Source organism: Pongo abelii, chromosome 10 (genome assembly GCF_028885655.2).
Source record: "Pongo abelii isolate AG06213 chromosome 10, NHGRI_mPonAbe1-v2.0_pri, whole genome shotgun sequence".
Lineage (NCBI taxonomy): Eukaryota > Metazoa > Chordata > Mammalia > Primates > Hominidae > Pongo > Pongo abelii.
The window spans coordinates 15592009-15620000 of NC_071995.2; the positions used below are offsets into that span (position 1 = coordinate 15592009).

The 27992-nt window shown below is 38.3% G+C and overlaps 1 protein-coding gene across 1 annotated transcript; it reads right to left on the reverse strand.

Moving 5' to 3' along the window:
* Window positions 1–27970, reverse strand: ERP27 (endoplasmic reticulum protein 27). Its single transcript, XM_002822982.3, has 7 exons — window positions 24416–27970; window positions 23952–24052; window positions 20862–20999; window positions 6850–6966; window positions 3105–3230; window positions 1421–1618; window positions 1–716 (listed from the first exon to the last, which is right to left on the reverse strand). Exons 1-7 carry the CDS (start codon window positions 24507–24509, stop codon window positions 669–671), a joined length of 822 nt encoding a protein of 273 aa, XP_002823028.2. The 5' UTR covers window positions 24510–27970; the 3' UTR covers window positions 1–668.
* Between the last annotated feature and the right edge of the window lie 22 nt (window positions 27971–27992).

Genomic DNA, 27992 nt, shown 5'->3' on the forward strand with positions numbered 1-27992 from the left:
GCCTTCTCCTATAACATGATTGCCTTTTATTTATTATGCAGGTTGTTGATTTACATAGGGAGTTGGAGATGCTAACCAAGCATGGAGTTTTCACATGGTCTATTTCTGCTGAGTTCAGGGACTTGGAGACAGCCTTTAACTTCTGGCAAAAAGACAATTTCAGAAAAGTGTTTAAAACCATCCTTTGGTTTTTGATCCTGAGTCAGAGATGGACATGTGCTTATGAAAGAAGGTAGATTTTCAACCCTTAGGTAACTTTAAAAGAGCAGGAACTATGTTGTGTGTAAGTCATGTGCAGTATACAAACTTGATATTAAATGACAAATTGGAACAATCTTTCTCTGGGAATGCCTCTCTTTCATAGAGGCATCACAGTGAGTCCCTTAAAGCCTTGATCTAGGTGTGTTATAGATGGGCTTACAGAGTATGAATGCACAATAAGAAGGAAATTGGGTAGGGAGTGAGGATATGACATTTAAAATAAGGAAGAAGAGAAAATGAGATTTTAAGAAAGGAAATGAAGCTCTGTGTGTGTGTGTGTGCGTGCGTGCGTGTGTGTGTGGTTGTCAGGCCTGGTGATCCTGTTGTTTAGTGTCTCTGAGATTTGAGTTGTGCCTTTTTACTTTGCATAAAGTAGATACTTGGTCATATGCAGTTCCAAGGAGAAGTCAGAGTTCCACCTTTGGAGTCTGTCCTTCTGATTCACGATTTTCTTTCTGGAAAACATTATTACAATGATATTTAGATTAGTAAACTGAGCTGTTTACTCCTGGAAGTCCTAAATCCTTCTTTAATTTTTATCTCATGAACCCTTTTATATGAAATTTGATTTGTTGCCCATTAATACTTCAAACTAAATGCCGAAGTCCAAAATTCAGCCTCTGAATATGCAAGGCCTTTCCAAACATACTTTTCTAGTTTGGGTCTCACGATATATCCTAACAAGCAACCTGACTCCGGCCACCATATCCTTATAGACTTTTGCTTTTAATCAAATCTAGTAGAGCCCAAATAATTTTTTTTAACTTTAATATTTTGCTTTTATCTTTGTTTTTAATTGACACATAATAGTTGTTTTTATGGGGTACAGAGTGATATTTCTATACATGTATACAGCACGTAATGATCAAATCAGGACAATTAGTATATCCATTTCTTCAAACATTTATCATTTCTTTGTGTTGGAAACATTCAAAATCTACTCTTCTAGCTATTTGAAAATATATAATACATTGTTCTTAATGACAGTCACCTGTAGTGCTACAGAACACTAGACATTCCTCCTATCTAGCTGCACTTGGTATCCATTAACCAGCATTTGGCTCTCCTCTCTCTCTGAGCCCAAAGAATTCTTATTCAACAGGAAATAAAAGGGACATAGAAAGAAAACAATTTGCTTTACCTGCAGTCTCACACTTACCAACAATTTTCCACTTAGGAATCCATCACAAAAGTTTTGCACATGCTCTACGGAAACTTCTGCTGTGGGTAGTGTATCCCACTCATCATCTAGAGTCCGGTAAATTGCCAAAGCTGGCAGTTGAGACTCCTTTAGTTTGAAAAATGATATCACCTTCCCATTTTCTTTCATACCACTGTCCACCAGAATAAAGAGAATCTGCAGTTGGGAAAGTTTGAAAGAAAAAGTTCTATCTGAGGTCCAGAGATAAAGAGATACCTTGTAATTGTTGCAGCTTACTCTGATTGAATTTATGGTCTGCACCATGCAATTGAAATCTTGAGTGAAAATAAATTTTTGCGGCCATAACAAAGAACGAAATCATGTCTTTTGTGGGAAGGTGGATGGGGCTGGAAGCTATTATCCTTAGCAAACTAACACAGGAAAAGAAAAGCAAATATCGCATGTTCCCACTTATAAGTGGGAGCTAAATGATGAGAACTCATGAACACAAAGAAGGGAACAACAGACACTGGGGTCTACTTGCGGGGTGGAGGGTGGGAGGAGGGAGAGGAGCAGAAAAGATAACAATTTGGTGCTGGGCTTAATGCGTGGGTGATGAAATAATCTGTACAATGAAGCCCCATAACACAATTTCACCTACGTAATAAGCCTTCACATGTACCCCTGAACTTAAAATAAAATTAAACAAAAATGAATTTCCTATTATTTTGTGTTGCTTTGGTGTTTTATCCCTTTGACGAGATTGATTTAATTTTAAGAACATAGAATTGGAAATTACTTTAGTGATTATCTAAGAAAGGAAGTATAGCCTAATGGTTAGGAGCAGAGAGCACGTTTTAAATTCTGCCTCTGGTATTCTCTAGTTATGTGAGTTTGGGCACATTACTCAGCCTCTCCGAGACTCGGTTTTCTCATTGGCAAAATTGGCAAAATGGAAATTAAATGAGGTAACGCATTAATATTTTTATTCAGCTTTTGGCCTATAGTAAGTGCTTGATAAATGTAAACTGTTTTATATTATTAAATCAAACCTTCAACCCAAAGTAGAAATCTTCTTTATAATATTCTGATCAGATGATTGCCTACTTTCAGTAACACTAAATACTTTCAGTGTTAGAGAACCAACCATCAGAAAGGCAGCTTATTTTATTACCAGACAGTTCTCATCATTAGAACAGTCACTAGTTAGGCACAGTAGCCTTGAAGTAGTTGAAGTTTTACTATTTCAGTAATATCAAGCAGAACTTCCAAAGGAGGGGAGGGAAAGAAAGAAATATTCATTGTATATTGAGTAGGCACCAGGTACTTGATAGGTGTTTTATATGAGAAATGAGCCCTGAGGTCTAAATCTCTATGAAATTATGGGAAGGATTAAACAAATGGTGACTTAGAGGTGATTTTGCTTTCAGTCTCTTTGGATCTCTATTTTCTCTCTACTAATCAATGCAGGAAAAAGCCCACACTTAATGACTACAGGAAGATATAATTACATATGCCTTTCATATGATAAAATACAACATCTCTAATTTCAAATAATGTGATTTATTATGTCCTACTTCTTGCTTTGGTATCTCCTAACCATAGTTGTTTTCCTTATTTATCTCTGCTTCCTAGCCCCATCTCCCTTTTCCTAGTGTCCTGGAGGTGTGTATGCAATAGGATATTCCCATTCTTGCCTTACCTTCCCCTGGAAGAGCTTGGCTGCCTTCTGGTATCTGTGCATGTTCTCTTCATACTCTGGGGAGGCCTTGTTCATTATCAGGAGGAGATGAATCTGAATTACACTGTTGAATAGCCCAATCACAGTCTGGCAAGTCGAAGTGTGTTACAGTAGAGTGAAAGAGAGAAAGAATGCATTAGTACCTGGGAAGGAGTGAATAGGTAGATTGAAACATAAATGAGAGCTGGCCACTGGTAACACAAATGGAACTAGCTTCCAAGATGGTTCTCAGTTAAGTCTTACCATCTTGTTTTCATGCAACTGTGTAGATCCTTCCTTCCCACACTGAATGGGGCGGAACTGAGTAACCAAGACAATGTTGCAGAAATGATGGAGTGTGACTTCCAAGGTGAAGTCTTAAAAGACATTATGGTTTCTGCTCTTCTCTCTATCTCTCACTCTGAGGAATACCAGCCCCAGTGTAGGGCACTCAAGCAGTCCTCTGAGGAGAAATGCATGGCCAGGAACTAAGTCCTTCTACTAACAGCCAGCATTGACTTGCTATTCATGTGAGAGAGCCATCTTGGAAGCAGATCCCCAGCTCCAGTTGAGCCTTCAGATGACTGCAGCCCTGACCAATGACTGCAACCTCCAAAGAGACCTCAAACCAGAAGCACCTAGCCCTAGCCACCCCAAATTGGATGACCTGCAGAAACTGCATGAGATTATCAATGTTTTTTATTTGAAACTCCTAAGATTTGGAGTAATCTGTTTTGCAGCAATAGACAACTAATACACTATGTAACATATTAGTCACTTTATTTCAGCCCCCTTTCTTGTTGCAAGACTAGTCAGAGACACTTAAAATGTAGTCTTTGTTTGAGTACATATTACTAGTTCATACTTATTGAGTGTTCATTATGTGGAAGGCACTGTCTCCAACTCTTAACAAATAATAAGTAATTTAATCTTCAAGGTCCCAGTTTTTCAAATGAGGAAATTGAGGCATAGATAGACTAAGTAATTCTCCCAGAGTCAAATAAATGGCAGACAGGGATTCACACCAGGTGGTCTAGCTCCAGAGTCCACGCTCTTGATCATCAGGATGGACTGCCTCACGCACAGTGGATAGCAAAACCCCATATAAACAAACTCAATCTCAAATGTGGTAGAACCAATGTACCAAAGGTCAGCAGAAGGTGAGCTCTTCAGGAGACCAGAAGCACTGACCTTGTTTTGCTGATTAGAGATGATGATTTTTCCATGAAGTTGTCAATGACTTAGCAGAGTGGAACAGCCACCAGTCAGACAGAGGAGAAGAAAAAGAGGGGAATCCATGGCACTGGTTCCCTTCATTTCACTGTCCTGAAATAATGCTGCAAGTCTATTTCAAACCAATCTCATTTCTTTTCACCTCTCCTAAATGCAGAAAGCATTGCTACAAAACTAGTGTGTACACAGGAAGAGAGAGAACATGGTGGGTTAACAAATCTTTGGTCAGAGTCTTAGGAGGATGGGGAAGGGCACAGCTAAGTAGAATTCTTCCTGATTTTTTACACACTTTTGTAGAGATTCTCCAGCTCTTTTGGCTGCCTACAATATGTAGGCAAGGAGGGCCCAGTGGGTCCTTTCCTGAAGATTTCTCCATGGAGTTTAAAGTCACATTTTAGATTTTTCATTTGGGAAATTGGATGACACATGATTTACTCTTGTTTTACTAAATCCTGCTACTTAAATTTAGGGCATTCATTCACTATTTTAAAGCTGAGATGGAGGATAATTCCTGGGAAGAGTAAAGAAATAAAAGCTAAGATGTCAAAAGGTACAGTTATCTTAGCAGAAGGGATTGACCAGAGCCGAATGGATTCGTTTAATCCCAACAGACACCTGGATGCCAAGTACTGAGTGTGTGCATTAACAGTGTGTGGCGGGTCAGGTGCATGGCTGGGATTTTCTGCCCAGTTGCTACTGGTGCAAACCTTTGCACCAGAAGCAGATGAGAAACAGCTATAGTAGAATGGGCAGTTCTGCAAATGAGAAAAATATTACTTTCAGGAAATAAAAAAAGTAACAATACAAATTGAACTTGCTTCTTTAAAGAAATTCTTACTGAATTTTCTCTTGATATAATCTGCCTTCACTAATAATATGGAACTTAAAAAAGATATGTCATTGCTCTGCGAAATGAGAGACAGATCAGGCATAAGAAACCAGGAAGGTTAGTGCATGTCCCTGCCCTAGCTAGCTTGCAAAATGCCACAACATGGAGGCCATAGCCCGGGGACCGTAAGATCATCTTTTCTGGCCCCACATGCAGAATAATGCCTTTTTTATTATTACTGCCAATACCCCAGGGGCATATGTGTTTGGAGCCTTAGCAGAAGTGGAAATAGAGTCACCAACTCCACAGAGATAAAGATGGTGTGAGAGGTAGGCCAGATTTCAGTCAACAAGAAAAGGGGTGTTTTCTGTTGAAGGCAGTGTAGGGCAATAGACAACCACAGGATTCAGTCACAGGCACCAGTCATAAAAAATCAAGGGCAACTGTATAGGCTGTCTCTGAAGTTCGAATTACTATCCATAGGGCTTTGAAGAAGTTACTTAAATTTTCTGAACTCCCATTTCCTCTACTGTAAAATGGAAATTGGCAAAATGTGCTAATGCATCAGTTACATTTTTCCCTTAAATTATGCCTTTTCTATTTACTCATGATGTGACTTTGAATAATGTCATCAGTTGGATCTTGAATGTTCTCCTCTATAAAATGGACACAATAATTTCCTCTCTTCTACCTCAAAAAAAATCAGTGTGAGGATTAAATGAAAAAATGAGGATGAAAGGGCTCTGTAAGTTCTCAAAAATCATACCATGCATGTAAAATACTGGTATTGGAGAATAGAAGGTACAGCATTTTGAGCTGATATAGATCACTAGAAATTAATACTCTGTAAGATTCTGTAATCTATGTCAGGAAAAATAAAGGATGGGACACATAAGATAATTCTGTAGACTGTTACAGAGAGTGTTAGAAGGCCATTTGGTGATCAGGACAGGTGGAGCACCACCTTTACCCAGATTGCATGCAGCATGCAACACCAGAGGAAGACATACCAGGAGAGAAGGCTGAGGCATGGTGAGGGTGTAGGCAAGTGCTAGTCAAAGCGTGGTTTGCAGCTGCTGCCAGACCAGGAACTGTTTGTTACTGGTCTACAAGGAGGTACATACAGAAAATGAAATGGGTGTTTAGAAACAATTACAGAAACTTTACATTGCTGTGACATCCAAATATGTGATCAGTGAGCTTCATTTAAAATTTTTTTGTTTGTCTTTCATTTACTCTTATTTTATTTTAGGCACACACCATCATACCTGGCTAATTTTAAAAGTTTTTGGTAGAGACAAGGTCTCGCTATATTTCCCAGGCTTGTCTCAAACTCCTGGGCACGAGTGATCCTCACGCTTTGGCCTCCCACAGTGCTGGGATTACAGTTGTGAGCCACTGCACCTGGCCTTGAGTCAGTCACCTTAACTGTGCATTCTGGTTCTATTTCTTACTAGCAGTGTGATAGTTCATTTAACTTTTCTCTGTTTTTTAACAGGAATAAGTTAAATCTTAAAAAGGTGTAGGAAGGATACTAACATAAACAATACAGTATTGTATTGGTCAAAGAATTGGAACTCTGGGAGGAAGAGACCTCTGTTATGAAGACCAGTACCTTCCCTGACTCAGCCTCTGAAGGGACTAAGAACAGGAAGTATTGTTTACCACAGGGTTGTACTCTGTCACCATGTGGAGGCTGTTGATCTCAATGAAACGGCTCAATTTGGTGGCATCAATGCTTTCAATGTCTTCATCCTCTAAATTCAGTTGTTCATTGTCTACCTGGGTAACACAAAAAAGAATAAAGTCACTATTCCATCTTTTTTTCATGTACTGATAAACGTCTTTAGACCCCCATGTGACAGGCACTGATTAAAGCTCGAAGACCAAAAGATAAGTAAGAAAGTTTCCCTGCCCTAGGGGGACAAACTGTCCTGTAGACTCCAAAAAAGTGAAGAGAAATGTCCCACATGATGTGGCAGGTGTCATCACAGGAGAATCACAGGCCCACGTGTCACCTAAGGAAGAGCAGAAAAGCTTCAAGGAAGAAGTTACTCCTGAAAAGAGGCTAATACTTGATCAGATAAATGAGGATGAGGAAGGAGATTTAAATAGAGAACAGCATTTGCAAATACTGTGAGATGTGAGAGGTTGTGTTCTGGAAGCTGCTGTTAGTTCACTGTGACCCTACCAGATGTGATGTGAGGGTTGCAGAGAGGTGAGGTTAGAGGGATAAGGAGGAGCAAATTTGGAAGTGTTCTGAAGCCAAGGCATGTAGACTAAATTCTATCTGAGGGCAAGGGGGGCCATTGGCAAGGTCAGATTTGTGTTATATTTATGTACCCTTTTACTGTGAAATAAAATACATGTAGAGAAAAATACAACACAGTATAAACATTTGCTGTAAAGCTCAGCAAATTATCATAGAGAAAACTATTATAGAACCACCACCCTGGTAAAGAAATAGAAATTACTAGAACCCCTGAAGTCCTGGTGCTTCCTTCTAGTTTATAGTTCATCCTTTTTTTGCCAAAAGTATGCTGACTTTTATGTTGACCATTTTCATCCTTTACTTTATAGTTTTACAAGTTAAAGATGCTTCTTTTAATGCTATAATTTAGTTTTACCTCATTTTTCACATTAAATACATGTAAACAAACAATTTTTTTGTCTCTTTGGCTTAACATTTTGATTATAAGTCATTTATGTTATTGCATGTAGCTATAGTTTGTTAATTTTCCTTGCTGTATAATATTCCATTGTCTGAATAAACACAATTTATTTATTCATTTTACTACTGATGAACATTTTGGTTGTTTCTGGTCATTAAGACAATGCCATAATGAACACTTCTTGACTTTTGGTACATATATGCCTCTGTATCTACTGAGCATATATCTCAGATTGGAATTTTTGAATATAGGATATGTATATATTTAACTAGTAGAAAATGCCAAGCTATCTTCCAAAGTGGATAATAATTCACACATACCAGTACTGTGTGTGAAAGGTCCCATTGCTCCACATCCTTGTCAACACTTGCTATTGTCAGTTTTTCTAATTTTACTGATTTTGGTGGATATGGTTATGTCTCAGTGGTTTTAATTGCATTTCTCTCATTAACCACTTAATAATAATTTAAGGCTCTGAGGATAATTAAAGATAATTATCCTCTTTATGAAGTGTTTATTCATGTTGCTTGCCTGTTTTTCTGTTGTCTATCTTTTTCTTTCTGATTTGAATGTGTTTTTATACATTCTGAATATGAGTCCTTTGTTGGTTCTATAGTATATACATTTTCTTACTAGGGCTTCTCCTTTAATGGTGACTGCACATGAAAGAAGGTAATTTAAGCATAGTCAAGGTTATCATCTTTATCGCTAATGTGTACTTTTTTGTTTTGTTTTAAGAAATCTTTGACTACACCAAGGTCATGAAGATATTCTCCTATATTTTCTCCTAGAAACATTGTCTTTCACAATGATCTAAAATCCACTTGGAACTCATTTTTCTTACTTCTTAAAATGGATGCTAAGGTAGGCCAGGCGCAGTGGCTCATGCCTGTAATTCCAGCACTTTGAGAGGCCGAGGCCAGTGGATCACCTGAGGTCAGGAGTTCATGACTAGCCTGGCCAACATGGTGAAACTCCATCTCTACAAAAAGTACAAAAATTAGCTGGGCATTGTGGTGCACACCTGTAATGCCAGCTACTTGGGAGGCTGAGGCAGGAGAATCACTTGAACCCAGAAGGCGGAGGGGAGGTTGCAGTGAGCCGAGAACACGCCATTGCACTCCGGCCTGGGTGGCAGAGTGGAGCTCTGTCTCAAAAAAAAAAAAAAAGAATGCTAAGATCCTTGATTTTTGTATTACTCTTCTCTAAAGTGAATATTAAAGTCCTTCTTTCTGATTGCTTGCATTAATTGGGGCATTAGTCTTCTCCTGTCCTGGGTGTTTCTGGTTCTCAGGCCTTCAGACTCAGACTGGAATCTACACGAGTGGTGCTTCGGCCCTCAGGCCTTCAAACTAAAACCCTGGCTCATCTGGGTCTCGAGCTCACAGGCAGTAGATGGTGACACTTTTCAGCCTTCATATTTATATGAGCCATTATCTTATTTTAAAAATCTCTTAATATGTATATTCATATATATAATCTCTACCATATAATATATATGTAATTTGTATTATAAAAATAATACAATGTAAAAATGTAATTTTTACTATGTAATATCTATCTATTATCTATCTATCTATCTATTATCTATCTATCTATCTATTATCTATCTATCTATCTATCTATCTATCTATCTATCTATCATCTATCTCCTGTTGGTTCTGTTTCTCTGGTGAACAGAGGTGATATCTTATTGTGGTTTTCCAGTTTTTAATTAATTCTCTGTTCTGGTGAACAGAGAAACAGAAAAACAAAACCAATCATATTGCAAATAATACTGCTATGCCATTAGTTTTACCACTGTTATTGTTATTGACAAATTGATTGGTGAAAACTTTTCATAGTGTTTGAAGTCTTTTTCCTATTTTATTGTATTTTACCTTACTATTCAGTTTTGTACATATTTATGGGGTATAGTGTGATGTTTCAATACACGTATACATTGTGTAAATAATCAAATCATAGTATTTAGCATATCTGTTGCCTCAAATATTTGTCATTTCTTTGTGATGAGAACATTAAAAAATCCTTTCTTCTAGCTATTATGAAATTACAATACAATATTGTTGACTATACTCATGCTACTGTGTGATAGAATACCTAAACTTATTCCTTTCATCTAAATGTAACTTTGAACTTATTAACCAATTTCTCCCCATCCCCACTTCCCTCTTCCCTCCCCACTTCCCCATCTGCTCCCCAGCCTTCCATAACCACCACTGTACTCTCTACTTCTATAGATCCATTTTTTAGATTGCTTGTATGAGTGAGATCATGTGATATTTGTCTTTCTGTACAAGGCTTATTTCACTTAGCAAAATGTCCTCTGGGTCTATCTGTGCTCCTACAAGTGACAGAATTTCATTCTTTTTTGTGGCTGAATAGTGTCCATTGTGTATATGTACTGCAATTTCTTTCTCCATTCATCTGCTCATGGACATGTAAGTTGATTCCATTCCTTGGCTATTGTGAATAGTGCTGCAATGAACATGGGAGTGCAGATATCTCCTCGACATACTATTGATTTCATTTCCTTTGGATGTATATCCCATAGTGAAAGTGCTGGATCATATGGTAGTTCTATTTTTAAATTTTTGAGGAACGTTCATACTGTTTTCCATAATGGCTATACTAATTTACATACCCATTAACAGTGTATAAAAATTCTTTCTCCACATCCACACCAGCGTTTGTTATTTTTTGTCTTTTTGATGGTAGCCATTCTAATTGGGGTGAGGTGATATCTTATTGTGGTTTTCCAGTTTTTAATTAAAAAAATGTAGAAAGCAACCCCTGACCTGACCTATGTGCTCCTTTTCTCCCCAGAAGGAGCCTATCGTTGTCAGAGATGTTTGAGCCAGAGCAACTCCATCTTGAATAGGGACTAGGAAAAATGAGCTGAGACCTACTGGGCTGCATTCCAAGATGGTTAAGGCATTCTAAGTCACAGGATGAAATAGCAGGTTGGCACAAGATACAGGTCATAAAGACCTTGCTGATAAAACAGGTTGCAGTAAAGAAGCTGGCCAAAACCCACCAAAATCAAGATGGTGATGAGCATGACCTCTGGACGTCATCCGTGTTACCTTCCCACCAGCCCCATGACAGTTTACAACTGCCATGGCAATGTCAGGAAATTACCCTATATGGTCTGAAAAGGTGAGGCATGGATAATCCACCCCTTAGTGCACATAATCAAGAAATAACCATAAAAATGGACAACCAGCAGCCCTTGGGGCTGTTCTGCCTGTGGGGTAGCCATTCTTTCATTCCTTTACTTTCTTAATAAACTTGCTTTCACTTTACTCTGTGGACTCACCCTGAATTCTTTCTTTTGCAAGATCCAATAACCCTCTCTTGAGGTCTGGATCAGGACCCCCTTTCACTAACATCTTTCTGGAAACTATGGAAGGAACTATAGTGAGGAACCCGCTGACCCAAAGGCTAACTTCGGGTAAGTGATGGGGTTCAGTTATATCATAAATTAAGGGTCATTCCATGTTTTTATGTTTCCAAGATATAAAATCCTATTATTTGGCCAATTTTAAATTTGTAAGTAGCAAAAAATACATAGAAATCTATACATTTCCTCCTTAGAAGGCTCTAAATGCACTCATAAATTTGATATGTAGAATTTTTATCATTCAGTTAAAAATGTTTCCTAATTTTTTGTTCTTAATTATTCTCTAAACTATTAGTTATTTAGAAGTGTATTTCTTAATTTTAAAATGTAAGATTTTCTGGTTATATTCTTATTGATTTCTAGCTTTATTTTTATATTTTATTTTTATTATTTGTGTCTTTAAAATTAAGTATATTTTACAGTTTTTGAATACAGTATTCTATAAATGTTTATCAGGTCACTTGGTGAATTTTATAGTTGAAATTTTCTATATCTTTCTTTTTTTTAAGCAGCTTATTTTATTGAAAAGAGTGCTGGGGCCTGGTGCGGTGGCTCACGTCTGGAATCCCAGCACTTTGGGAGGCTGAGGTGGGTAGATCACAAGGTCAGGTGATTGAGACCATCCTGGGCAACATGATGAAAGCCCATCTCTACTAAAAATACAAAAAATTAGCTGGGCATGGTGGCATGCACCTGTCGTCCCAGGTACTCAGGAGGCTGAGGCAGGAGAATCGCTTGAACCTGGGAGGCAGAGGCTGCAGTGAGCAAAGATCGCACCGCTGCACTCCAGCCTGGGCAACAGAGCAAGACTCTGTCTCCAAAAAAAAAAAAAAAAGTGTTAAATATTTCTATTATGTTGTGGCTTTAACCATCTTTTTATTCAATTTTTTTCAGTTTGTGCTTATATAGTATCAGGACATGTATTTGATAAATGCAAATTTAGAATTATTAAATCTGTCTGGCAAATTGAAACTGTCATTATGAACTGTTATTCTTTATCTCTAGGAATGCTTGTTGCCTAAAAGTCTACTTTGTTTGGCAAAGTAGACTTTCTTTTGAAAGTATTTGCATAGTATACCTCCTTCCTGTGTTTTACTTGTGTCACTTGTAGAAGGCACATAGCTGCATTTTTCAATCCAGCCTGATAATCTTTGTCTTTTAATTGGATTATTTCCATGAAATGAAATTACTGATGTATTTAATTATGCATTTTCCATTGGTTCTATGTGTTCCAAATGCTATTTTTCTTTATTTCTGGCCTACTTTTGAATTGACTGAGTACTTTATATTATTTTCTTCTTTCCCTTTATTGGCTTAGAAGTTACATAGGCTTTAATTATTTCCTCAGGGATTGCCGGAATACATTATACAACATGCATTTTTTTTCACTTCTCAGAACCTAATATTAATTGGCAATTTCAGCTTCTTCTTGGACAATGCAAACATTAGAATATTCAAGTACAGTTTACCTCTTTTAAATTCAATTTTCTGGCTCTACATTCAAGATTTACACACGATTAGTGTCATGTGTTTTAATTCCAGATCTCACAGGATATTATTATTTTTGTTATATCTTCAGTATACACTGACATTTATGCACATATTTACATTTTAGCTTCTCTTTATTTATTCCTGTATTTTTTTAGCTTCTATGTGGATTTTCTTTCTTCTGCTTAGAGAAGACCTTTTACTATTTTCCTTAGTATGAGATGGAGATGTTGAGTGACAAATTCTCCCAGTTTGGCTGTTTAATATATATTTATTCCCCATTTATTTTTGAAGGCTGTTTTTGCTGGGGGTAGAATTCTAAAGTTGGCAGTGATTCTCTTTCAGTATTTGAAAGATATAATGCTTTGTACTCTGCATTCCGCTGTTGCTATTGAGAAGTCAGCTGCGAACCTTACGGTTGTCCCTTTGAGATTATTTTGATGATAATATCTCTTTTCTCTGACTTCTTTTAACATTTTATCTTTTGTTAAGTTTTAGATGTACTATGGCATGGCTAAGAGTGGATTACACATATTCCACATGTATATATATTTGCATATGTGTAGGCGTATGTGTGTATATTTGTGTGTGTGTGTGCGTGTGTGCATGTGTGTGTGTGTATATATATATATAAAATCACTCTAATTCAATTTCAGGAGGTGAAATGATTTGCATCTGTGCTGCAGCCCTCGAGGGGGCTTATCTACTATGATTCATCCCTGTTTTTAGGTGCAGCTCTGTAGGAGTCAAAGGGGATGTGAAAGGTGTTGTACTAGATTCACCTCCTATTTCCCCTTGTGAGGCCTGGACTCCAACATTTAATTTTCAACTCCTGAGGATCTCAAAATGCGAATTTATTTCTTAGCTTCTTGGCTGCTTCTAGAACTGACCAAAGCCGTCTAGACAAAAAGCAGTCCTCAATGCAGGGTTCATCTTTTTGGGTTTTCATCTTCCTCCAGATCTTGACCTAGATATTTTCCCTCTTTTACTAGCTCTCTAATGCCTTCAGGCACACACACACACACTCACACACACACTCTTACACACACACATTCATGCACACACATTTTAACTTTTAAAAATAGTCTTTGGTGGAAAGGATTGTCTAGCTACATGATCCATTATCCCAGATTCATATTTCAGAACAACCTTTCCACAACACTCAGATATATTGAAAGATAGGACTTCATTCTTCCAATCATTGTTCTCAGTCTTCTATTTCCTCACCCCAATCTACTCATACCCATAAAGACACAAAGATAGTGCCTCCACCATCCATAGATAGATCTACGCCTATAGATAAAATTATTAGTATCAGCTCCTGAACAATTTTGTTCATTTCCTACAATAGTTTGCATCACTTTTGAGATCCTTAGGCCACCTGCTCTTGGACATCTCCTTAACCCTTTCTCCTCCATGTGCTGTCTGTATAGGTCCTGCCCAATCAGATCTTGCCTTGGATCAGAACCACCCTTTTGTCCCCAAGGTATTTTCTCCTAGTCTACCCAGTAAAATCAGAAGCAAATCTCACGTTAGTTAAGGTAGGAGGGAATTCAGGCAAAGGGAAATTAAAGTCACTAAACAGCAAGATCTAAGATTGCTCTTTATTGTCATCCCGGTGATGATTCCTATTTCACCTCTTTTCTTCAAGAGGGTCTCCCATTGGGGTAACTAAAAGCAATAAGAACTTTGGAGATGCACAATGCACCCCTTATGGTTAATTTTAATTCTGGATAGATCTAGTCATTCTCCTACAATCCATTTGTTTAATAATTATTTGCTGAGTGCCTGCTATATGCACTGAGGCATAAAATTGCAGCCATTCATTCAGATGACAATTTAAGCACTCTTTATTTTGGGACTGCTTTACACAATTAAAATTTATGAAATAAATAAATGTTGAGGTACAGAAAAGTTTGTATTTCTAAAAAAGAATTTTGAAACAAATCAAAACCACAGGGTAAAAATGAACTCCTTGTATATATTTAATTGTTTAAAAATTCACAAGGTTTTGAGTAGAAAGCTTGGGAAAAACAAAACAAAACATGAAAGCAAGAGAAAAGGTCTTGGGTGTATCCTTGCCCACCCTCCTACCACCTCCTTCTTCCCTTGCCCATATCAGGAAGAATGAGTAAAGAAATAAAATGAGCACACAAAAAAATAGTATTTGCAGCTCCTCTGGATACTTAATGCTGCTACCGACCTGTATTTCCAGCTGGCACGTCTCCTTCATACTTAAGGCTTTGCTATTGCAACCACCAAAATCATCATCATTATCATCACAATCAGGACTCGTTTAACATTTGATGTGTCTAAATGCTTCCTGACTATTTTTCTAGGAATTCCTAGGCCTGGCGCCTGCGCCTCAGCTGACATCGCTGTGCATGGACCAAGAATCCCCCCCTCCCTGTACTCTTTTCCGGGCAGCCCTTCATACTTCCCAGAACAGGAAGAACAGGAAAAGCCAGTTACTCTGGGTGTTTCTGGACTTAAAGAATGCACTAAATTGGAGGCAGAGGATGTTAAGTGGTGATAACATTCTCTAAGAAGCAAAAGAGCTTTAATAAAAGCCACCCTCCTGCAGTCTCTCCAGTTTGTTGTACTTCTTTTAAGAAAATATGCCCGATCTTTCATTATTTCTTAAACTAATAAACTCTGGAACATTCATGTTTAGGGTTTCTGGAAGCAACATTTGAACAGGAAATCTCCCTCTGTAAAGGGAATTATTTGCATAATGCACTGGAAAGAAAATCCAGCCCTGGAACCAAGAGTTGGAAAAACCTTTTAAAATATCTTTTTTCAGTTTTATGGAAAGAATTTTACTTAAAATATCATATTTTTATTTCAGAGAAAAGAGGCAGCAGAAGAAAAACAGAAATAGTAAACTGGAAAGATTGCTACCTTAAAATATAATTTTGAGTTTCCTCAAGAGTATCTGAAGTAGATTTTTTTTGTTATAGACACTACATCGTACAAATCACTCATTTTCTGTTCATTAGTATTTCAGCTATATTCATTTGAATTCCCATGGAATTTTCTAACAACCCAGATTTTTATAAAATGTATTAAAATTGTCTTAGTTTATGCCACTGTTATAGTATTAAATGTCTTTGGTGGCACTGAGAAATCATTTGTTAAACAAAGGTCCTCACGTCCTCGGTTTGTTTTTTTAAGCTGTTCAGCTTATCATATATTTAGTAAATATATACTTTAAAAAAATGTTTCATCATGGACACAGGTAGGGGAACATCACACACCAGGGCCTGTCGGGGGATGGGGGGCTAGGGGAGGGAGAGCACCAGGACAAATAGCTAATGCATGCCAGGCTTAAAACCTCGATGATGGGTAGACAGGTGCAGCAAACCACCACGGCACACGTATACTATATAACAAATGTTCATGTTCTGCACATGTATCCTGGAACTTAAAGTAAAATGAAATAAATAAAATAGAATAAAATAAAAAATGTTTTATAATCTGACATATCTTCTTGTATTTCTTATCAGTTTATTCTCATGCACTAGTTTCTTCTGATTCTCTTTGTCTGGTGAGGTATATTTCTTATAATAGTCACCCAATAAATAACTGTAAAAGGAATAAAGGATGACTGCACTGTGTTTTCATTACTATCCCATTAGGTCAAAGTTAGGTTAATTATGTTTCTTTAAATAGTGGTGACTGAAAAAATCCAAAGCAGGGTAAACATTCAAATAATATTTCAAATTCCATTTTAGGACAGGCTCATAGTTTATTTAACCTGGGAATTACATCTCTGCTAGGGCAACAATAAGAGTCTTGTTGAAAAATTTGAGAGTTTATCTGCTGTTACACTCACAAAAGACAGGCTGTGCCCTCACACAGCAAGACTTTTATATGCAACTTATTATGGTTTCATGAATTTTACCTAAATTCTTCCTGATTATGTTTATATAGTTGGCCTGCACTATTTTTGGAAAATATTATGTTGCATAAATACAGCATCGGCTGGCCTTTTATTGCACAAACATTTCAAGCATGAGTAATATCAATTTATTGTTATTTTTTCAGTTAATCATTATTTCAGCTTATTCCTACATATGTTCTTAAAATGGAAAATTTTGTAAATTTAGACAATATATAATGTCTAGATTAAATCTTGATAAATAATTCTGCAGTTTGATTAAGGAGTGCTAGGAGGCTAGAGGAATAATTTAAGAGAAAATAGTTAAAAGAAAAAAGTAGGCTTTAGAATGAGGGACATTAGATAGAATTCAGTATAAAAACAAAGTTTTTCTTCAGGGTAAAGTGCTTAAGAAAGCCACTATAGTATAGTAAAAAGTGTATGATTTGTAGTCAGCAATGCTGGGTACAAATCAGACATCTGTTACTTCATAGTTGTGAGATTTTGGGCAACTAAACCAATCTCTCACGGAACTTTATTAAAAATGCAGGAATAATAAAAATTACTTCATCAGATTCTTGTGTGAATTAAATGGTCAAATATCGTAACAGTGCCTATCATAGATTAGGCTCTGAAAACAAACAAGCAAACCGAACAAACTGGATCTAAAAAGAAAGAAGGTCCCAGAAAATTTTCAGTAGGTTCACGTTTCCCAGTGTAAAATAGGATAGTCTTGGTTGATGTTCCCTTTTCAAAAAAAAAAAAAAAAAGTTACTCCAAACTCTTGAATAATGGTCCTATTAAAATATGTACTAAATTTTTGAAAGTGTAAACTGTGAAAAAAGTATTTATCTGAAAGCTGGAATGACAAAAGTTGAGCTTCTTCCAGCTCTGCCAATGAAGTAGGGCAGGAACCAGTTTGTTTGTTTTCTGGTATGACACATAAATAATCTTGCCCACAGAGGTCCCAAGAGTTCATTTAGACTAGGTCCGTCACTAGCGGTAAACAAAAAACAGATGTTAAAGAAGACTGAAAAACTGAGAAGTCATCAGTGAGGCTTTATGAGGAATAAATTGTAAGCAACGCCAATGCTCCTGTTAGAGGATGTTAAACCTGTAGAGATGTTGGAAGCAACGGTACTTGTTTTTCTTCCCCATGTGCATATCTTGGTGGTACTAAGCCTTTTAAATCAGGCCTTATAAGACTGACAAACAAAAAACTGAGAAAGAAGTACATATGGAGTGTAGCTTATTAGAATTTTTGTATTGAAGGATTTCTACCAGTGGTTCAATGGCAACATGAAAGGCATTTGCCTAACCTTCCATATATTATTCACCAAAGCTTTTCACAGAATTTGATTTAATCTTATTTCACACTGGTGAGAATGCAAACCAGCAACCACTGTGCAGGTGGGAAAGGGGTTGCTGAAGGGAGCTCACACAACTTCAGACATGCTTTTAGAGGTGCATTCAGTTCCCCAAGCACCTTCCGAGTGCCTTCAAGGTGCCAGAGGTGTATTATATCCGTTTGAATACAAAGATGAATAAGTCATAGTTGCCAACCTTGAATAGGTCATGGCCTAAGAGGGTAATAGAGGAGACAGATACATAAATATATGATATGAACTATAAAATGATAAATGAAAATAGAGATAAGGAGTTACATATAGAGGAATGCTTAGGCCCATTTGGAGATTCCAGGGACACTTCCTGAAGGGTAACATTCCTGAAGTGATTCACTTGAGTATGAGAAGGAGTCATCCGGGTGAGGCTAGGTGAAAGGGGACCCTTGGTGGGTGGTGGCATTCTAGACAGAAGGAATAGTCTAGGCAAAATCATGGAATTGGATGATCATTATGTGTATAGTTGGCTACTGAGAGGGTAAAGCCCAGGGTGGAAGCTGGATGGAAAAAGGACTAGAGAAGCAGGCAGTGGGGCAGGCCAGTAAAGCCTATTTGTAACATTAAACATCTCATTTTTGATTTTTTAAGAAATGAGAAATACTGAAGAGTTTTAAAGAGAGGAGTGCTGTGGCCAAATTTCTATCTTAAATACATCATTTTGATACCATTTTAGAAACTGTGTATAAAGTAGTAAAAGGAGATCTGTTCAGAAGCTAATGGAATTGCTTATGCTTAGGCTAAGAGCCTAAATACAGAATGAGGTAGAAGGAGTGGAGGAGAATATAGGTTCAAGATAGAAGATGCAACTGGCAAAAATGTAAGACCAAATGAGCACAGCCATTTAATAAAATAGTATCTTAGATGGAGGAATATGATTAGCAGGTGCAGACAATAAATTCAGTTTTGAACATTTTAAGAGTATAGTGCTTATGAGGGTATATATCCAGCAAACATTTGAATCATGAGAGAAGTCCAGACTAGGGGTAAAATATTCTAAATGCTTAGCAAGCACATAATAGTGGAATACGCAAAAGAATTGTACTTCTTAAGAAGAACATATTCATTCATTCATTCATTCATTCATTCATATATTCATTCTCAACAAATACTTAGTGAGCACCTACTGCATAGCAGGCGCTGTTCTAGGCTCTGTGGATACACTGAACAGGACAGTCTCTGCCTTCACAGAGCATGGGTTCCATGGCCCAGATTGTAAAAAGTGTTGGGTCAGGCAGCATTGTACATACAGGAAGAGAAGGTCTCAAAGAGACTATAAAAGCAGCTGGAGGATCAGGAGAAGTAGTTTCCTAGAATTCAAGGAAAGAGAGAACATTAAAAAGAAAGAAGTCATCACTAACATCAAACGTGACAGAAATGTTGAGTAAAATAAGAACTAAAAAGGGTTCATTGAGTTTGGCAATATGGAAGCCATGCAGACCTGGATAAATGTAGTTTTAATGGTGTGATGGGGCATAAACTAGATAGTAGTGTCTAGCGTAGAGAAAGACAGTACAAAATACACTTAAAATAAGTTTCAATGGAAACGAAAGGGAAAGAAAGGATGGAAACTAGAAGGGTACGACATTCAGTCCCGAAATACTGAAAACTTTTTCTTTTGCATCAGTTTACTCTTTTTCAGTGGACTCTTGACATTCCACCAACAAGTAGAACTCAATGACCAATGAAAGCATCAGAAATCCCTATTTCTGCACATGACCTTACTATTCCTAGACACCCTGGCTTTAAGCTTTGCCTGCTTTCCATAACTGTGATATCTAATGATCACAGAATCTTGCTCTTCTTTAATTTCTGTTGCTACCTCTCTACTACAGACTCTTAATACTTCTCACTTGGTCTATTTTGTCAACCTAACAAAAGCTCCCTCTTCTCTTGCCTTTTAACCTAAAAATCCATCGTCTGCCTTGCTGTCAAAATAATCTAATAAAACCCATTTCTCTTCATGTTACTCCCCTCATGTAAAGGCTTTAGGGGCTTTCCAGTAACAGCCAAATTCAGGACAAACTCATTAAAGTGGTATTCTATTTTTTCCCCACAATATGATTTTAATCAAGTTTCTTTCTCTTATATTCATTTTCCCCAATATGTACCCTGGGATCCAGTGAGATTGGCCTGTTTATTGTTTCCTGAGTTTTTTCCCGTTGGCCATGAATTCTTTAGCTTGTCTAAACTTATCTATCCTTTAAGTTTCAATTGTGTTGTCTTTTTCTTTTCTTTTTTTTCAGAATTCCCACACTGCTTTTATCCTTTGAACTGTGATAAAACTTTACCCATAGTGATTCTCTTTGTATTATAGATACTTGCATATCATGTATACAATACCTACCATACTTTAAGATCTATGAGACTGGAGGATATATTTAATATGTTTTTATTATCAGTATCTTGCATAGTGCATACAGGAAGTATTTAATAAATGTTTGAAGAATATAAATGAACTCTTCAAAATATTTAATATAAAAATTTTGGAGCTCAAAGTGACCTTAGAGATAATACAGTCTAACTCTTTTATTTTATAAAGGAAAGAATTGGAGATAAAAAATGTTAAGTGACTGCCCGAAGTCTTGTGGCTGGTGAGAGACAAAACAGTACCACAAATTCCATTCCGTGACTTTCAGTCCTGTCGTCTTTCCATTTCATTACAGTACCTGTTTGGGAAGCTTCAATTGAGTCATCATCCTTGTCAACAATGTCCCTGAATTTGGTACCATCATTAGGGTAAAAGACATAGAGTCCTTTCCAGTCTCACAAGTTTATGAGTCCACAACCAGATGAAAATCTGGGAGAAAGCTCAAGCTACCCACCCAACTTACCAGGCGAAAGAGGCAGATGGTGTTCCCAGTGATGTTGTAGTGTGTCAGAACCTCAGAATCAGTGCTGATCCCAAATGACACGCCTGGGAATTTTTGCACCATGCTATGGAGTATGGGCACTGCTGGTATTTCTAAATCCTAAAAACAAGAGAAAAAATAATACCACAGTGGTTATTTCGAAGGGCAGAGACAAAAGATAGGCAAAAGAAATATGCTATGATGCTTACCAGAAATCATAGATTTGATTTACTGCCCAGTAACACATGATTTACCCCTAACAATTCAGGTTTAACTGGCAGTGACATTCTCGAATTTTCCAGGCTCTGTGAGTTAATACGTAACCACGAAATTGTAGCTGAGCCTGAGACTCCTGTCAGGCCTTGTCATAGAGCTTGAAGTTTAGTAGGATCTGAGAGAGGCCTCAAAATCATAAAGGCCTGCCTAGTTTGGCTGCACTGTTGTAGATGTACACGAGAAGCAACTGTTCTGGGAACAATTTGTTTAACAGTGAAACAGCAAACAAACTAACATAACCAAATCTATGTTTGTTTAAAGGGCATTTATTTACTCATTCCTGCATGTAGGTTAGAATAGTTTTAGAGCACTGAGATAATATGCAAAAATAGAAGTTATATAGTTTTTAAAACTAACTCTGGGATTAAAGGAACAACTAACTATGTTGTGCTAAAGATTTATAGGTGGCTTGTGACCTGACCAAGGACAAAGAAGTTCCCAACTTCCTGAGACCCTTGCTGGCGCCCGGATGCCTATGGTTGCCAGTTATCACTTGATCTTAACTCCCTCCTCTTCACCCTGCCCTTAACATACAAAGAGCCTACAACTGGTAGTGACTTAAGATGTAATTTATTTATTTATTTTGACACAGAGTCTTGCTCTGCCACTGAGGCTAGAGTGCAGTGGTGCAGTTTTGGGTCACTGCAACCTCTGCCTCCCAGATACTTGTGCGTCAGCCCCCTGAGTAGCTGGGACTACAGGTGTGCACCCCCACACTTGGCTAATTTTTTCTGTATTTTCAGTAGAGACGTGGTTTCGCCGTGTTGCCCAGGCCAGCCTCGAACTCCTGAGCTCTGGCAATCCGCCCCCCTCAGACTCCCAAAGTGCTAGAATTACAGGTGTGAGCCACTGTGCCCAGCCAAGATGTACTTTAGAATGCTAGTCCACTGTCTTCTTGGTTGACTGGATCTTCAAATAAACCGGCTTTTCCTCCCACGGGCTCTTCCTCTTGAGTTTTGGCTTTGGTTACATTTGTGGAGGAAAGGAAAAAATGCAAAAATATGAAATAGGTGCCATCAAAAGGGCCAAAAAAGAAAAAAAAGAAGAAAAATAAAACAATTAAAATGAAAGCTTAGAAGTTTTAACAAAAGTTTATGCAGGGTATGGGAGGACAGTCCCTCTCTTGCCACTGCAGATAAGCCTGAGCTTTGCACATGAAGATGCTGTTCACTCATTCAATTCTGCAGCCAAGGCCTGCAGGAGGGAGCAGAGAAGCCACTTGTGAACAGTGATTCCAGGCCTCCCGTAGAGGCTGGCATCATTTTCCCTGCTGCCAGGGGAACTTTATACATAGTAGCTCCAGGAAATTAACAGGAACAAACATGTTCTACCCTGCAAGTCCCCAGGCTGAAGGAGGAGATGTGCAAGGAGAAAAGAAGATGGCTAGTTGACATGGTTTGGCTGTGTCCTTACCTAAAATCTCATCTTGAAATGTAATCCCCATAATCTCCACATGTCAAGGGTGGCGCCAGGTGGCAGTAACGGGATCATGGGGGCAGTTTCCCCCATGCTGTTCTCGTGATAGTGAGTGAGTCTCACAAGATCTGATGGTTTTATAAGCATCTGGCATTCCCCCGCTTGTGCTCATTCTCTCTCCTGCCATCCTGTGAAGAGGTTCCTTCTTACATGATTGTAAGTTTCCTCAGGCCTTCCAAGCTATGCTGAACTGTGATTCAATTAAAACTCTTTCCTTTATAAATTCTCCAGTTTTGGGTATGTCTTTATTGGCAGCATGAGAACGAACTAATACTCCCGTCTTGCATCTGGGGTCAAGCAGAGGGAGCTGGTATCTACTCTTCTAGAGGCCGTGAACAATAGTTAATTGAGGCCTCCTCTCTTATTCTGCTCCTTCAGATGGAATTGCTCGAGGATCAAATGATGGCATCTGGCGGCTAAGTTATTGCACACTCCTCCAGTTCCATGCTCTTGCCCCTTTCCCGTCTTTCTGAGGGTGTTTTTGGCTACAGCTCAGATTTCTCCTTCCTGAAAAATGTAGTCCCTGTCTTTCTCCCTGACTTGCATCTCATTGCAATGATTTCCAACTGTGTACACAGAACCGACAGGGTAATCAGGAGTCATAACTGAGAAATGGAAACAGACAAGAAGGTCTGCTATGAGAGAGTAGGGGCTTGATCAGCTGTGAGGATTTCCAGATGCTACCACCAGAGAAAGATGAAAATGCTGGAATGAGGCAGTCTCATTTATGGCTGCCTTTGTCAGCCAAGAAGCTAATCTGGAAGATGGAGGTTAACACCTTGAATATACAAAATGCCATCCTTTTCCAAAATTTCAGACAAGGCAAAGAGAAAGAAGAAGGAGAGTCTACCTTATTTGGGGGAAAGGCTTTAAAAGGCTGTGCACTGACTAATGTCCAGGACCTTCGGCATCCTGTAAACAGTGTTGCTGGATGATATAAATTGGGTTCACTCTGGCCCCTGCCTATTCATAGAGTGCTATGAGAGTATAGACCAAATGTGTTTAGGACAATGGTAGGGTTCCATGAAGGCATTCTTTCTGCAGATACTGACTTGAGCTTCAAAGCATCCATAGATGAGGAGATGCAGCCCACAGGCTCAGAACTCTTGAAGTAAGTATGAGAAAGATATAATTTAGAGACTGGGAATGTCTTGAATGTAAGAGGTCCCAATGGACAAGATGAAAGCAAACTGTGTGGCTGTCTCCCTTTACCCCGACTTCTAATGCAGTGCCATCTGCCAGCAGGTGGCTGCTGTGGTTCTCTTGAGGTAGAACATTTCTGGCTCTTGGGGGAATTGCAAGTAGGGTAACTGAACTAACCTGGAAGAAGCCTATGACAGCCACCTCAGTGGCAGCAATGAATTCCATGGCAGCTGGGACATCTGCGAGCCACGTGGGTTCCTGGGCAGCACCAGGACCATCTAGAGAGAGAAGCAGAAGATGTCAGGGTACTGAGGTGAGAAGAAGCAGCTCTAAATAATGAGGGTATCTATACCTTTTATCTCTATACTAAGTCCAAGAAAAGCACAATTTATCGGAGTACTGTTAACTTTCCAAGGCATAATATTTTTACTAACATATGGAAGGTGACCCTACTGATGGTCTGTCTTTGAAGGATACTGCCAGACTTCCCTGCTCTCTGCCAGGCAAAATGCATCTTATCCAGGATTTCCTGGAAAGCTTTCTAGGTGTGGAGGAAAAGCACCCAGAGAACCACCATGCTCCCTTTCCTTCTCCGAATAACACTTTCACACTATAGCCACCCAACTACATTTTTCTTTTACCTGAGGATTTCTCAACTTCTGCAGCAACTTCTGCAGCCAGCTCACACGTGAAGAGAAATAGGAGGAACATGAACCTGGACGGGGCAGCTTCCATTGTCCCTCTCCTGCTCCTGCTCCAACCCTGGACTTTGTGTTTGGGAGGCCGACTCAGGGCAGCCCACTCTGTAGCTGATTGGCTGTGGGGTTGTTAGCGCTTTGGGAACTTTGCAGCTGGCTCCAGGGGAGCCTTCAACTTCTGAGATAAAAGACCAAGGTTAGTAATAGGGACTCAGAACATAACCAACCAGAAGAAAGTCAGGTCAATTTATTTAAATAAAAAATGTAAATATTCTATGCCAGGCATTGATCCTAGCACTAGGAATAGAAAGGTAATTATGATCTGATCCAGCCTCTGCCAGATTAGATTGTCAGTGGAAGAGATGGGCAAGTAAAAAGATTATTTAAATATAAGATGGAAATGATATAGAAAAATTCATAGGGTGCTATGACAGTACAGGTTAAGGGTATTAGGGACAATGCTAGGGTTCAATGAAAGTGTTCTTCCTGCGGAGGATACCCAAGCAGAGTCCTGGGTAAGTAAGATTTTGCCAGGCAACACAAGGTAGAAAGGGAGTTTCATGTAAAGAACCAAAGCACAGGCCGGGCGCGGTGGCTCACGCCTGTAATCCCAGAACTTTGAGAGGCCGAGGCGGGCGGATCACAAGGTCAGGAGATCGAGACCATCCTGGCTAACACGGTGAAACCCCGTCTCTACTAAAAATACAAAAAATTAGCCTGGTGTGGTGGTCGGCACCTGTAGTCCCAGCTACTCAGGAGGCTGAGGCAGGAGAATGGCCTGAACCTGGGAGGCGGAGCTTGCAGTGAGCCAAAATAGTGCCACTGCACTCCAGTCTGGGCAACAGAGCGAGACTCCATCTCAAAAAAAACAAAAAAAAAACAAAAAAAAACAAAGCACAGATATGCAAATATAATGTGTGACTGAATTACTAGTAATTGAAAATGATGAAAAGGAAGGAAGTGATACATGTGGGCAGAAAGGCATGTTGAGACCAGCTCACAGCAGGCTTTATATGATACACTAAGTGCGGGAGCATCAACTTTATTCTGTAGGTGATGAGAACCACTGAAAAGTCTTAAGCAGAAGAAAGAGATAAAGTTTGATTTTGCTCACAAGTGTCTGAGGAAGTCCAAGATGAGATTTCCACAGGCATTGGGATATGTAGTCTTAAGCTTAGGAGAATTTTCATGTGAAAATATTATAAAAGAAATTAGGAAGCCCTAGCCAGAGCAATTAGGCAAGAGGAAGACGTAAAAGGCATCTAAACAGGAAAAGAAAAAGTCAAACTATTTCTCCTTGTTGACAATATGATTGTATGTCTAGAAAGCTCAAAAGACTCTGCCAAAAGGCTACTGTAACTGATGAATGATTTCAGTAAGGTATCAGGAAAAACATAAATGTATAAAAATCAGTGGCATTTCTATATACCAGTAATGTCCAGCCTGAGAGTAAAATCAAGAACACAATTTAGCCACAAATAAAATGAAATGCCTGAGAATACGGATGACCAAGGAGGTAAAATATCTCTACAAGGAGAACTACAAAACACTTTTGAAAGAAATCAGAGGTGACACAAATGGAAAAACATTCCACGCTCATGGGTAGGAAGAATCAGTATCTTCAAAATGGCCATACTGCCCAAAGAAATTAACAGATTCAGTGCTATTCCTATCTAACTACCAATGTCATTCTTCACAGAATTAGAAAAGAAACTATTCTAAAATTTATATGGAACCAAAAAAGAGTCTGACTAGCTAAAGCAATCCTAATCAAAAAGAACAAAGCCAGAGGCGTCACATTACCCAACTTCAAACTATACTACAAGGCTGCAGTAACCAAAATAGCATGGTACTGGTACAAAAACAAACACATAGACCAATGGAACAGAATAGAGAACCCAGAAATAAAGTCATATACCTACAACCATCTGATCTTTGACAAAGTTGACAAAACTAATCAATGGGGAAAGGACTCCCTACTCAATAAATGGTGCTGTGATAGCTGGCTAGCCATATGCGGAAGAATGAAACTGGACCCTTATCTTTCACCATATAAAAAATTAACTCAAGATGAATTAAAGATTTAAGACCTCAAACCATAAAAGTCCTAGAAGAAAACCTAGGAAATAACTCTTTTTGACATTAATCTTGACAAGTAATTTTTGGCTAAGTCCTCAAAAGCAATTGCAACAAAAACAAAAATTGACAAGCGGGACCTAATTAAAGAGGTACTGCAGAGCAAAAGGAACTATTGATAAATAGACAATCTACAAAATGGGAGAAAGCATATGCAAACTATGCATCCAACAAAGGTCTAATATTCAGAATCCATAAGAAACTTAAACAAATCAAGAAGCAAAAAACAAATAACCCTATTAGAAAATGGGCAAAGAGCATAAACAGATACTTCTCAAAAGAAGACACACAAGAGGCCAATAAACATACAAAAAATGCTCAATGTTACTAATTATCAGAGAAATGCAAATCAAAGCCACAATGAGATACAATCTCACACTAGTCAGAATGGCCATTATTAAAGAATCAAAAAACAACGGACACTGGTGAGATTGTAGAGAAAAGAGTATGCTTATACACTGTTCATGGGAATATAACTTAAGCAGTTAAGTAGTTCAGCCACTGTGGAAAGCAACTGTAAGTAACGAGGGCATCTATACCTTTTATCTCTATACTAAGGCCAAGGAGAGTACTCCAATTTTTGGGAGTAATGTTAGCATTCCAAGGCATAATATGTTTACTAACATATGGAGAGTGACCAGTTTGAAGATTTCTCAAAAAACTTAAAACAGAGCTACCATTTGATTCGGCAATCCCATTACTATGTATATATCCAAAGGAAAGTAGATTGTTATACCAAAAAGACATGCACACGTATGTTCATTGTTGTGCCATTCACAATAGCAAAGACATGGAATCAATGCAGTTGCCCATCAATGGTGGATTGGATAAAAAATATGGTGCATATATACCGTGATATACTATATGGTCATAATAAAAAAGTAAAATCATGTCCTTTGCAGCAATATGGATGAAGCTGGAGGCCATAATCCTAAGCAAAGCAATGCAGAAACAGAAAACCAACTTCCATATGTTCTCACTTATAAGTGGGAGCTAAACACTGAGCACACATAGACATGAACATGGAAACAGTAGACACTGTGGACTACCTGAGGGGTGAGGGAGGGAGTGGGGCGTGGTTTGAAAAACTACCTATTTAGTACTAGGCTCACTACCTGGGTGCAATATACCCATGTAATGAACCTGCAAATGTACCCTCTATATCTAACATAAAAGTTGAAATTAAAAATAACTACTAAATAAGTAAAATGTAGATTTCCCACTGGCTGTATTCTGAATGTGCATTGCCCATTATGGTGTAATAGGGGACCAATTTGTTCCCAAAGATGTAAATATCTCCTCCAGTGTGTTTTCCTCATCCCCATCCCCTCTGAGGGAACTCACAAATGTGAACCATCCAGTTATCATATTTGTTCAAAGGAAG